At 48.7% G+C, this 14002-nt stretch overlaps 1 protein-coding gene across 1 annotated transcript in view; it reads right to left on the bottom strand.

Annotated features, from left to right (window-relative positions):
- The window catches only part of CAPN12 (calpain 12), a 32342-nt gene extending 18652 nt beyond the window's left edge, over window positions 1–13690 (bottom strand). Inside the window, exons 1-8 of the mRNA XM_082232523.1 lie at window positions 13429–13690; window positions 11817–11892; window positions 9255–9376; window positions 8117–8250; window positions 4737–4905; window positions 2399–2482; window positions 1273–1358; window positions 344–418 (exon numbers count right to left, since the gene is read on the bottom strand). Of these exons, the coding sequence (XP_082088649.1) occupies window positions 344–418; window positions 1273–1358; window positions 2399–2482; window positions 4737–4905; window positions 8117–8250; window positions 9255–9376; window positions 11817–11892; window positions 13429–13656 (974 nt within the window). The 5' untranslated portion in view covers window positions 13657–13690. The remainder of the gene's footprint in view (window positions 1–343; window positions 419–1272; window positions 1359–2398; window positions 2483–4736; window positions 4906–8116; window positions 8251–9254; window positions 9377–11816; window positions 11893–13428) is intronic.
- Window positions 13691–14002: the final 312 nt, after the last annotated feature.

Here is a 14002-nt window from a genome sequence, read left to right as displayed (position 1 = left end):
CTTGAAGCTGAGGCTCCAAGACTTTGGCCACCTCACGAGAAGAGAAGACTCCCTGGAAAATACCCTGATGTTGGGAAAGATGGAGGGCACAAGGAGAAGGGGACGACAGAGGATGAGATGGTTGGACAGTGTTCTCGAAGCTACCAGCATGAGTTTGACCAAACTCTGGTCCAGGGGGTCATGAAGAGGCAGATACGACTAAACGACTAAACAACAACAAAATACTGGGGCAAGGGTTAACACTGACTGTTCTCTGACTACGGTGGTCCCACCCTTTTAAACACTCCCTTGAAGAACTCCACACCGCAAAAGAAGAGTTAAGATCTGGGGCTCTGTTTCTTACCAAAATTCCCCATCTTCTTGTTTCACACGCAGCTGCTCCCGGAGTCCAGGGTCCACGTAGCTCCAAAGCGGTGAGCTAGGGCAGAAAAACATGGGCATTCACAAACGTACATCAGTGGAGAGCTTCATAGGCAAAAGTTGGGTTGGATCTACACTGAGCTGTTTAACGTTACAGAAACAATATTATATATATTCTTCTAAAACGTCACAGGTCATACTTCCAAATTAAAATGTTTTTCTTACCTTATTGTTCTGCCCCCTACCCCCCACCGGTCCAAACTCTGCTGGTTTCTCTGCAGCGCCCTCTGGTGTTGCATTTTAATAATAATTTAAGAATGTTAAGAGCAACGCATTTTGAAAACCATTCTTTAACCCTTTTTTAATGAATGTAGATACGTCCCTGGTTAGCAAAGGTGGCCACCGTCAACGCTGTGCAATTTAAAAGCACATATAACACACATCCAAAGCGTGTGGCTTCCCCCTCAATGATTCCTGGGAAGTGCTGAGGATTCTGGGAACTGCAGCTTCGTTAGGGGTAAGCTGTCGTTACCAAGATTTGGGGGGGGGATGAAAAGGTCTTGAAGGGACACCTCAAAGTGAAAAGGCGAGGACAATTGCCAAATCTTTGCTGGAAGAGGGCCAGTCACACTAAGTTCCTGACTCCCATTGTGGACCTGCTTAAGTCTTTTTAACATTAAAACACTCTGGGACATGAAATGATTACGGGACTTGCCCTGGAAATGGAGGCTGTGGACACGAAACTCAAGAGATCACACAGCTAGCTTTCAAGAGACCCACATATATCCATCATCCCAGGCACCCCCCAAATTTTGCAAGGCAGTATAATGTGATCGCTTGCTCAGAATGCCTCTCCTGGTATTGTGCCTTCTGCCTCTCGTCCTGCCCCCAAGAGCCTCCAGGCAAACTCACGTGTCGCTCCAGCTGCCGTTCCACTCGACCCTGCCCCATGGATTCCGTAATCGCAACAGCTTCACCTTCTGGCCCCCCACATGGACCTAAGAATGAGCAAAATAAATAGCAGGTGGTCCCTGTTTTATAGCAGAGAACAGCCAGCAGGGACATTTTTTTACGCAGAGACCCCAAAAGGAGTTAAAGACCAGGGGACACTGCCAGGTGCTTAAAAGAACTGAGGCACGGGACACAAATTTACACGCAGTTTTGCACATTTTGCTACTGCATTCGTATCCTGCTTTTCCTCCAGGAAGCTCAAGGCAGTGTAGGTCGTTTGTTTACTTCCCTTTTACAATCCTCACAACAAGCCTGCGAAGTAGGTTAAAAATGATTGGCAGGGACTGGCCTAAGGTCACCCAGCAAGCTTCATGGCTGGGTAGAGACTTGAACCCAGGTCTTCCGGACCCTAGTCAAGTACTCTAACCACTTTGCCACACTGGCTGTCCATTGGCCCATGCCAATTCAGATAGATAGATAGATAGATAGATAGATAGATAGATAGATAGATAGATAGATAGATAGTAAAGGTAAAGGTAAAGGTACCCCCTGACCATTAGGTTCAGTTGCAGATGACTCTGGGGTTGCGGTGCTCATCTCGCTTTACTGGCCAAGAGAGCCGGCTTACAGCTTCTGGGTCATGTGGCCAGCATGACTAAGCCGCTTCTGGCGAACCAGAGCAGCACACGGAAACGCCGTTTACCTTCCCGCCGGAGCGGTACCTATTTATCTACTTGCACTTTGATGTGCTTTTGAACTGCTAGGCTGGCAGGAGCAAAGGGAGCTCACCCCATCGCGGGGATACGAACCGCCGACCTTCTGATCGGCAAGTCCTAGGCTCTGTGGTTTAACCCACAGCACCACCCACGTCCCAGATAGATAGATAGATATAAATTTAGGCCAATTATGAAATGAAAAGCTGCCCTGTAAGAAAAGCTCTTCTAACAACAGCAGCAGCAGCAGCAGCAGCAGCAGCAGCAGCGGGAAAGGAGAAAGGAGGGAGGCGATCCACACTGGTACAAAATATCTCAGCCTTTAGCCTTCAATGCCCCTGGAAGAGGCTGGTCTGGAATCTGCCAAGACATACCTTGCGGAATCCGGTGATGGAATAGGCATGTCCTTTGAGCAGTTTCTCTGGGGTTTCTAGTTCAGTCTCCTCAGGACCACTAGCCTGAAGAAAATCAGGATGGACAGCACAGTCAGACCCACACCATCACCCAGAACAATTGGGTGACTAACTCCTTCCCACCCCCAATTTGTCAATAGCCTTGAATATGTCTCTGAATACCAGTTGATGAGATTCACAAGTGAGGAAAAGGTTGTGGCACTCGGCTCCTGCTTGAAAGTATCCCATAAGCATCTGGTAGGTCACTGTGAGAACAGGATGCCGGACTAGATCCCCTTCGGCCTGATCCTGCAGGTCTTTCCCTAGAGTTACGAGTTTGTGGGTGCCAGACTCCTAGATCTGGTAAGAGTTAGAATTTAATGAAGGCTTGGGGTGTTCGGCTGAGTGCTAGATGCTTCGAACTCCTGGATTCAGCAAGTGACGCGGCAGCTAAAAAAGCCAATGCAATTCTGGGCTGCATCAATAGGAGTATAGCATCTAGATCAAGGGAAGTAATAGTGCCACTGTATTCTGCTCTGGTCAGACCTCACCTGGAGTACTGTGTCCAGTTCTGGGCACCACAGTACAAGAAGGACACTGACAAACTGGAACGTGTCCAGAGGAGGGCAACCAAAATGGTCAAAGGCCTGGAAACGATGCCTTATGAGGAACGGCTAAGGGAGCTGGGCATGTTTAGCCTGGAGAAGAGGAGGTTAAGGGGGGATATGATAGCCATGTTCAAATATATAAAAGGATGTCACATAGAGGAGGGAGAAAGGTTGTTTTCTGCTGCTCCAGAGAAGCGGACACGGAGCAATGGTTCCAAACTACAAGAAAGAAGATTCCACCTAAACATTAGGAAGAACTTCCTGACAGTAAGAGCTGTTGGACAGTGGAATTTGCTGCCAAGGAGTGTGGTGGAGTCTCCTACTTTGGAGGTCTTTAAGCAGAGGCTTGACAACCATATGTCAGGAGTGCTCTGATGGTGTTTCCTGCTTGGCAGGGGGTTGGACTCGATGGCCCTTGTGGTCTCTTCCAACTCTATGATTCTATGATTCTATGAAGTGTTAAAAGGCTAGACTCCAGGGTGACAGGCCATTAAGAGAACAAAGGATTAAAGGACTGGGGGGCCCCTCCCTCAACAGATAAAGCCAGAGGTTAGAGCAGAGAGGTTAGGAGAGATGTGACATTGAAGGAAACCAAGAGGGAACATGGCATTAGAGAGCAATATTTTATGCCTGCTTGGATCTAAGGAAGCTCCTGCAGCCAATCGGAAGCCGTGGAAGCCCTGTCGGACGTTCGGCTTCCAAAAATACCGTATTTTTCGCCCCATAAGACGCACCGGCCCATAAGACGCACCTAGTTTTTTGGGGGGGAAATAAAGGAAAAAAATTTTATTCCCCCCCCCAGGTGCGCTGCGCTACACCAGGAGCTTGGGGCGTGCGGAGCTCAGCGCGCCCCAAGCTTCTGCGTGCCGGCAAGGTCTCCGCTAGCGTGGGAGAGCCGGGCGCCTCTCCCAGGGCTAGCGGACCCCTGCGCTAATCCAGAAGCTTGGGGCGAGCTGAGGTCAGCGCGCCCCAAGCTTCTGCGTGCCGGCAAGCAGTCCGCTAGCCCTGGGAGAGCCGCGGGGCTCTCCCAGGGCTAGCGGACCCCTGCGCTACACCAGGAGCTTGGGGCGTGCTGAGCTCAACGCGCCCCAAGCTTCTAGGTGCGCGCAAGCAGTCCGCTGCCGCCCCAAGCCTCGCGCACCCGGTGGGACCTCCTGCCGGGTGCGCAAGGCTTGCAGACACTCGCCCGAAGCAGGGAGAGCCCTCCCAGGGCTCCCCGTGCTTCGGGCGACAGGCTGCCGCCCCAAGCCTCGCGCACCCGGTGGGACCTCCTGCCGGGCGTGCGAGGCTTGCAGGCATTCGCCCCATAAGACGCACCCCGATTTCCCCTTCATTTTTGGAGGGGGGAAGTGCGTCTTATGGGGCGAAAAATACGGTAGTTCGCGAACCGAAACACTCACTTCCGGGTTTGCGGCATTCGGGAGCCAAAACATTCAAGAACTAAGCTGTTCGGAAACCAAGGTACGACTGTATCTAAAACTTTCAGTCCCCACTCCCGATGTTTTTGGACCTGAACTTTCACCAATCAAGATGGAGAGCTAGTATCGGGTGCTGGGTCTGGCTCAAGAGAGGTTTGGGGGTCTCAGCTGACCCACAGCTTGGTTTCGCCACTGAAGCCGCTGAGAAGATATTGCCAGGGATTTGGGGAGATGGGTGTGCCGATGACACTAAGCGCTGCAACCCCCTTAAATGAGTGCCCCCCCTGCACCTACCATAATGCTCGCTCCCATCATAGAGCGCCTCTTCAGCGCCTCTCGAATGATCTTGAAAAGCTCTGGGTTAGGTGTCTTTAGCAGAAAGATGGTCCCAACTCCTCCAGTGAAGTCCACAAAGGCTTCATTCATCATTCCCAGACTTATACCTTCGTAGGAGCCATTCAGCCTTTGCAGGAAGGAAAAGGCGGGAGTAAAAATACAGATTGAAGAGCAGAAGAATGAACACAGGAATCTGCCTTGCACTAAATTAGACCATTTTTCTCTTAAGAAAAAGATGCAGTTGTCTTCTCAATGCCACACGTTTTTCGGTCCTGAGACAACCTCCAACATTCCTCAGATGAAAATGGAGGCATTCTGTTCTACTTCGGTGTGGGTGGGCGCCCCCCAACCTCGTGCCCCATATATAGGCACACTGCCCATGGAATATGGGGAAAGGGTAGAGCTGGCAGAGTTGCCCCAACAGCTGTTACCAAGAGGAGTGTGCAACAATACAGTGCCAGCAAAACGTCTTGGTTACATGTGGTAAAATTGTGAGGTTTCCATCAACCCGCCTTGGGCATCAGAGGAGGCACCTGCGCCAGATGTTTGCAAGGCAGCCCTTCTGTGCCAGCAACGTAGTCTCTATGGTTGGCAGATGTGACCTCCAAAAGGCCCCAGTGAACAAGGCAGGCCCCCCAGGCCGCTCCTGCTGCCGCCATCACCATTGAGTGGATGCGTTGAGTGGTACCGTCTGGCAGAGCTGAGGAGGCAGCAGAGGTTGGCACCCGGACCCCTCTCCTCCCCTCCCCACAGGTCCCACTGTGCCAACATGCAAGGCTGGGTCACTGTCTCCTCTCTCCCTGCTCCTGCTCTTCCCTGCTTTCAGTGTTGCATACTGAGAAGCTGCAGTGGCTTAAGGGTTTCGCAACAGCCCCAACATTTTCAGGACAGTTGGAGACTATGGAATGACAACTCTTTGTACAGTGGTACCTCTGGATGCAAAAACGTTCAACCTGAAGCAACTTTAACCCGAGGTATGACTGTACAGTGGTGCCCCGCAAGACGAATTCCTTGCAAGATGGAAAACTCGCTAGACGAAAGAGTTTTCCGTTTTGGAGGTGCTTCGCAAAACGAATCTCCTATGGGTTTGCTTCGCAAGACGACAATGTCTTGCGAGTTCCTGCTGTTTTTTTTCTCCCCCCTTTTTTCTAAGCCGCTAAGCGATCAGATCAGCAGATAAGCCGCTAAAAGCCTCTAAAAGCCGCTAATAGCACTAATCCGCTAATCCTTCAATGGGCTTGCTTTGCAAGACGGAAAAAACCACAAGACGAAGAGAATCACAGAACGGATTCTTTTCGTCTTGCGAGGCACCACTGTATTTAGATTTTTAAAGTTGGTTAGATGAGGGTCTAGCTTAAGGCTGGGCGATATGTTGATATGTCGTCCCAAACTGGTTTGAATTCCATATTGTGAGATCGGTTTCAAAAATTTTGCCTGGGCCATATATTGAGAATCGTGTGTGTGTGTGTGTGTGTGTGTGTGTGTGTGTGTGTGTGTTTGCTATGCAAAAATCACAATGCGGGGGAAACTGTGAAGTCAGCCAATGCCTCTACATAGCTCCATCCTTATTTCAGACATTGTGATATATCAGTATATGATATACCGAGCTATAGCTTAGGACTCCACTCTCTTGGGGGCCCCCAAAAAAACTAAAGAAAAAACACACACCTGGATGTACGTTTCCAAAATACAAGATAAAATAACACCTACATACAGCAACAGTGTTTTGTGTTGTGTATGGACCTAGTAGGTCCATAAATTACCATATAGCATATATTGAACACAAAAAACAGCGGCAGTTTGTTGTTGACAAAGGACAGCTGGACATATAAAGGGCCCCATTACCTTCAGTAGCTTGGGGCCTCATCAAATCTAAATCCGGGCCTGGGTATATCACCGTGTTTAGCCAGCCATATATCACGAAGTTGAAAACCAGATATTGCCCAGCCCTAGTCTAGTTAAAGGTGGGGAACCTGTGGACCTATGGGTATTGCTTGACTACAACTCTCATCAGCTGTAGAGAGTTATGGCTGTGCTGTCAAAGGCTAGTGAGAAAGGGAGCTTGCCAACACCTGGAGGACCCTCATTGCTGCTCCGCTGGATGTTGTTGGACTCCAGGACCCATCAGCCCAGGCTGTGTGGCCAATGCAGAGGGGTAATGGGAACTGTAGTCCGACAACAGCTGGAAGGCCTCAACTGTCATGGACTGGCCAAATGCAGAGGAGTGGTGGAAGGCACCAGCTGGAGAACCCCCAAGGGAAGAAAACTCAGAGCCCAGGGATTGGTGGTGGGACGACGATGAGTGGTCAGAGGGAGAAGAGGGAGAAGACTGGGAGGAGGAGGTGTCAGAAGCTGAAGAGACAGGGCTTAGTGAGCGGGGAGAGTCTGTGGCAGAGAGCAGTCCAGAAGCAGAGGCAGTAGCAGAGGCTGGAGAGGAGGGGGGCCAAGAGGCAGCTGAAGCTTACAGATTTGAAAATAAGGGACCAGCAGCCTCGAAAATAAGGGATCAGCAGCCAAAATAAGGGATTTTCCGAACACAGGTATGTTCAACTTCTGAGCCCCTCAAAGCCAAAGGCAGAAAGCCCAGCCAGCAGCCAAACGAAGCCTCAAGCGGTGGTTCCCACAGCGCAGCAACCCGGCAAAGGGGATGCAGCAAGGAAAACCACCGTCACCTCTCCGCTGGGAAGCGCTGAGCAAAGGCGAGTCCCCAGGCAAGGCGGCCGATTTGATTGGCACAAGGCATGCAAGCTCCACCCCCCCAGTCGTTCTTAGACCCCTTATTGGGTGAGCAATGCAGCCAAGCAACACAGTTGGAGCCTCCCTCCGCCCTGGCCGGCAGGCAGGGAGGGAGAGGAGCTGCTTCCTTTGAAACCCGGGAAATTTAAGGGACATCATCAATAAGGGACAGCAGCGGGACACGGCACTGGGATAAGAGACTGTCCTGCCAAATAAGGGACGGTTGACAGCTATGAGCTGAAGAATCCAGGGAGCCTCCCCCTTCTGCTGCGACCAGCTCCCTTCCCCCCCGCCCCGTCTCTTGGAACACACAGAGAAATGAAAAAGGAAGAGCAGAGATTGGTTGTGCACAGACGCAGTCTGCAACTGCTTGGTAAAAGCCCTGCAGGGGAGGGTTCTTAGGCACCTGTGGGAAGGCAGGGACCTTCTATCCTTATAGCTGCTGCATTTGGGCAAAACCTACTGAGCTGCTGGGGTCACCAGGCCTGCGCTGTCTTAGTTTCTTGAATCAATAGTTGACTTTATCGCTGGCCTATGCTTGACTCCGGCTCCCGACAATGCCCAAATTAAGCAGTGAATTAAATAGCTGGTGTTCCACTCACTTGGCGTAGGCTTTCTCCAACAAAGGCATCCAGAACTCATCCTTCTCTTCTGAGTGCACGAAAATCAACTTTCCATTCACAGTGGGCAGAAAGTCATCCACCACGACATCTACCCACTGCCCATACTGCCAGAACTAGGAAGCGGGTGGGTGGGAGGGAAATGAATGAGAATGAGATGCTTTTGATTAGGAGAACCACTGTTCTTTGCCTGCCCTCCAGATGTTGTTGGACTACAACTCCCATCAGCCACAGTCAGCATAGCCAATGGTCAAGGATGATGGATGTTGTAATAACAGCGGTGCTGATTGCAAGGTAACAAAACCGGCTGGCTATGAAAATGGATTAAAACTAGGAGAAGATTGAGAAGGTGATCAAAGAAGAATGAAGTGGTAACACCAGGAATTTAATGGACTTGCAACGGAAGGACACGGGTGGTGCTGTGGGTTAAACCACAGAGCCTAGGGCTTGCTGATCAGAAGGTCGGCGGTTCGAATCCCTGTGACGGGGTGAGTTCCTGTTGCTCGGTCCCTGCTCCTGCCAACCTAGCAGTTCGAAAGCACATCAAAGTGCAAGTAGATAAATAGGTACCACTCCAGTGGGAAGGTAAACGGCATTTCTGTGTGCTGCTCTGGTTTGCCAGAAGTGGCTCAGTCATGCTGGCCACATGACCTGGAAGCTGTACGCTGGTTCCCTCGGCCAATAAAGCGAGATGAGCGCTGCAACCCCAGAGTCGGCCACGACTGGACCTAATGGTCAGGGGTCCCTTTACCTTTACCTATGCTTGCAACGGGAGTGGGAAACCTAATTACGTTTGAAAAAATGTATTAAATTTAAATAATTTGGGTGCATTTGTTAAAATTCAAAAACTAATAAAAATTATTCAATTAGTTATTTGAAAAAGGATGATGGGTTTTGTAGTCGAATGACACCTGGAGGGCCACGGCAGCTGGTTACATTTGAAAGCCTCCAGGATTCAATTCTGACACTGTATATTCTGCAATCCCTGCACCTTCATGCTAGGAAATGGCTTTGCCTGGGCTTTGTTTTCACCCAGCAAAGTACAAGGGTAGCAGTGATGGGAAGAAGCCTTGACCAGGGAGCTGATTGGACCTCCTGGAGGGGATGTAATGAAAGTCACCTGGAAGTGGAAGATGCCAGCATAGTCTGCAGTCTCAAAACTTTGACTCTGTGGGACCACCCTGTGCAGGAGATGTGGGTACAATGTGAGGGATGCTGCTGCTGCCAGGAACCAGCAGTCGCCTGTCAGAGGTAGAAAGAAGATGGTTGCTATTTATTTATTTCTACACTGTTTGAAAGACCAAATGCTCCAGAAAATAGATGCACAACTTCTCAGGATTCTATAGAAGGCAGCATCCATACCAGCTTAATTTAATGTGGATGACACAGAGATCAGGGCAAGTTCGTACATCGAGTAGGATGTACGGTACATATGACTCCCCCTGCGAAGAATTCCAGAAACTGAAGCTCAGCCCCTCACAGAACCACATGGCACTAAAGCCATGTGCTTTAAATTTATGGTATGTGTGTAGCCCAGGGAACACCTGCCTGTTCACTCTACAAGCAAGGAATTCAACTGCTTATCTGAATTGGGAACAGAAGAGAAATTTGGTTTAATGTGCATCATTCCCATGGCCCCAAATACCTTCAGAATTCGTAGTTCTCTGAATTTTGCAAGAATGGAAAGTGTGCACAAAAATGAATTGCTTCAGGAGGGGGAAATGGCTTGCAAAAACGTGTATACTGGGCAAAATTTCATATAAAAATCTACAGTAGGAGAAATGAACACTGAAATTGTGGCAAATTTTTTTGCGAGGAAATTCCAAAATAAATAAATCACTAGCCAATGCAGAAATGTGGCAAACTGAATTTAAGATGATAAAAATGCAAAACAGAGAGAAGCCACAATGGAAAGATTTGTCCATTCCTAATGTGAATTATTTGATTTTATGGATTCTGTTCAACATAATGTGGGGCTTCTTGGTGTAGAATTTTTTGTGGATTATACACAGCATGGAAAATAATACCAATTGGTCACCATTTTTGTTGTGTGTTTAACAGCAACTAGATACACAAAGCACGTGATGAAGGATTTGTCATCACGACGACGCTAGAGAAAGCTTCACCTACTGAATTCCTGACTGTCGGACTGCTGTAAAAGTCACAGCAGCAGGAAGAAAACAAATAGCAGCTCTGTAATAATTTGGGTTATCACTAGTTGTAGGATTGATAAGGAACAAAGAGTTTTGAAACCTTCCCATGTTTGTACAGCGAAGCTGCTTTCTACACCCCAGACATAAACTAGTTGTTAAATGTTAATTGATAACGGCATTCTAGAAATGGTGGTTTTGTGAAGACGATACTTGCAAGGACTGCTAGCCCTGTCCTGGAACTACAAATCCCAGGGTTCCCTGAGGGAAGCCACATCCATTAAGCTGGTTTACTTCCATTTAGCTAGTTTACATTTGTGGTAAAGATGTAACATCAGGCAGCCAATTAAACTTGCCTTTTTTTAACCATTCTTGGCATGCACAAATTTAGCAAGTAGAAAGACAGCTTTACTCATGTGAGTTTGACTATAATGAAGAGGATCACAGAGAGGATGAAATCATGCTCATTCTAAATTTCGGTATGCCAGGCTGCCACCGAAGGCACAGGGGCAGCGCCAACAGAAAAGGGTGGCAACTCAAAATTAATGAATGACTATGGCGCTGTGGGTTAAACCACAGAGCCTAGGACTTGCCGGTCAGAAGGTTGGCGGTTCGAATCCCCGCAACAGGGTGAGCTCCTGTTGTTCGGTCCCAGCTCCTGCCAACCTAGCAATTCGAAAGTACCTCAAAGTGCAAGTAGATAAATAGGTACCGCTCTGGTGGGAAGGTAAACGGCGTTTCCTTGCGTTGCTCTGGTTCGCCAGAAGCGGCTTAGTCCTGCTGGCCACATGACCCGAAAGCTGTACGCCGGCTCCCTCGGCCAATAAAGCAAGATGAGCGCCACAACCCCAGAGTCGGCCACGACTGGACCTAATGGTCAGGGGTCCCTTTACCTTTTTATATCAACAAACCTCTAATGCAGGGGTCAGCAAACTTTTTCAGCAGGGGGCCTGTCCATTGTCCCTCAGACCTTGGAGGAGCAAACTATATTTTGAAATAAATAATGAATGCATTCCTATGCCTCACAAATAACTCAGAGATGCATTTTAAATAAAAGGACACATTCTACTCATGTAAAAACACGCTGATACCCGAACTGTCTGCGGGCCGGATTTAGAAGGCGATTGGGCCGGATCTGGCCCCCGGGCCTTAGTTTGCCTACCCATGCTCTAATGAAATAGAATGTCCCCACTGTGGAAGGACATGTGGATCCAGAAATGGCCTCCACAGTCACTACGGATTCATTGTTAAAACTGTGTTTATGGAAGACAATCTTACTCAGCTACGAGTGATCGCCAGAGAAGAAGTGGTGTGAGGCTGAGTCTTTTCCTAGCAGAGACGCTCGGCTGTTTAATTCTCTAAATCTGCATCAGAAATGCAAAAGTTGATGCTTTCTCCCCACTCCGCAAAGTTGTAGTCATACAGGTGAGAGTTTCCGCTGTCGAAGGCGCAAAAGTCAGGCCAGAAAGCAGGGAGCAAAATTTAACAGCAAAGCAATAAGCTACAGAGAAGGCAAACATATGACACATTACCCAGTTTCCCCTGGCGGACGTCTGTACGGTTCATTCCTTCACAGATAAAGCAGGGCAATTTGGGCTTGCAGATGTCCTGCAAAGACAACACGGAAAAGTTGTTTCCATGACCTACTTCTGCAATAACAGGCTGCTGAAACAAACAAACCTTGGCGCAACCAGGAGGAATGGGCTTTTGTGTGCAGGGACTGTGTCCAGTTCTGGTACCTGAGAGACAATTCCTTGGCTTGGAATGCACTCAGGGCTTTCATTCTAAGAAATCCCCAGCCCACCAGGTGAGCTGGAGGTGTAAACCTGGCTTTCCACATGTTAGAAAAGTTGGGTCCAGCGCCGAGGGCCTTCTGGTGGTTCCCTCCCTGCGAGAAGCAAAGCTACAGGGAACCAGGCAGAGGGCCTTCTTGGTGGTGGCGCCCTCCCTGTGGAACGCCCTCCCATCAGATGTCAAAGAGATAAACAACTACCTGACATTTAGAAGACATCTGAAGGCAGCCCTTTTCAGGGAAGTTTTTAATGTGTGACATCTTAGTGTATTTTTGGTCTTTGTAGAGAAACCCAGCCAGATGGGCGGGGTACAAATAAATAATAGCAATAATAATAATAATAATAATAATAATAATATGCCTCCCCTCCTCTCTGCCAAGCGGTGGCAAGAGCCCATGGGGTCTATATGTTCCTTTCTAGAATTGAGACATAGCAGAAACTGTCATAGCTTTAAGAAAGATGGTTTATTCACTGATTTACACCTTCAGTCTGCATGGAGGGAGTTCAGATCTTACAGCACGGTCCAAGGTACCTCTCCCCATCAGCTCTGCAGCCAACCTGCCCAAGATGGATGCCAGTCTTTCTCCCCCCCTTCTTCCCCCAGCACTCCTTGCTGCCGGACTCCCTTTTCCTGTCGCCTCAAACACACAGTTACCCTGACAACTTTCCAAACCCCTGCCTCTGTTCACACCTCTGTTTTCTTAATGGCTCTAGCTTGGCTGGGTCGTTTTGCATAAGGTGGCACAGGAATTCCCTTATTTTTTTGTATGTAATTTTTATTAAATTTTACAATTTAAAATACTCAGTTTTACATCCTTGAAATATCATTGACTTCCCTTCTTCTCTTTCCAAAGTTCATGTTATATATCATAAATCCCTGCATATTTTACAAAAGCTATACCATTCAATATTCCATTATTACACCCATCAAAACTTATTTACACTGTTGAACTTATCTGAACGCTGCCAACATTTTCAGCGACACAATTATTTCCCATATATTCAGTAAACGTTGTCCAGTCTTCTCTAAATGTATGTGCTTCTTGTTCTCTTATTCTGCATGTTAAGTCTGCAAGCTGAGCAGTTTTGCTCAGCTCAGGAATTCCTCTGCGGCTTCTATTTCTCCCTTCACATCCCAAGCCAACAAAACCATACCATTTATTAATTTCTAGGGTTTAGGGGTCCCCCCCAAAAAATATATAACACCTATATTACTCCCTCCCCCCTCCCAAGATGCTAGCATCCCCAAAACACTCAACAGACTGACTGTTGTACACTGCTTGCTTCTTTCGGGAACTACTGATAATCAGTGAACTGGATGTAAAAGGAGAATGTCTTTGTTTTGACTCACCTTTGGCCTCTGCCAAACCACCCCCTGGGCTTTCTTGGAGCCAGGTCCCAGCTTATTGTATCCAAGCGACTCCGGGCTGGGTTTGAAGTCGGGGTCGACGAAGAGCGATCCCTGCTGGAGACACCGGCGCTTCAGCTCCCCATAGTCCTGCTCCCCGTAGGGCAGGACTTGGGCAACTGACTTGGCATCATCCTTCTCCAGGCAGATAGTGATTCCGGAGGAAGCCATAGCTGAGATCAACGGCAGGTGAGTCGTGGACTTGGGTTGGTTTATATAGAGGCAGAGGAAAGCGATGAGCCAAGGGGTTGCCCCTCCCAGGTTGGCTCAAACCAGAACCGTTCCACTTCCTGACTCGGGTACAAGGACTGTGCAGTTTTCCAAACTGATTTTATCAGGACTGTGGTCACGTAGGACAAAGGGGTCCCTGCCCTACCCATCTCGGCCTGTTATCAGCCAACGGCTTCCACAAATGGGTATACACTGGCTTTCTTATTTTCAACTAGCCTTCCCTGTTGGCTTCCTCTTTTGTAATCTCAGTATTGCCCCCGTAAAACTCGGCGGAGAGGAAGACGGG

This window comes from Podarcis vaucheri (genome assembly GCF_965113315.1).
Source record: "Podarcis vaucheri genome assembly, chromosome: 7".
In the NCBI taxonomy this organism is placed as follows: domain Eukaryota; kingdom Metazoa; phylum Chordata; class Lepidosauria; order Squamata; family Lacertidae; genus Podarcis; species Podarcis vaucheri.
Note: the sequence above shows the minus strand (reverse complement) of the source record. Positions and strands in the feature narration are given on the sequence as shown.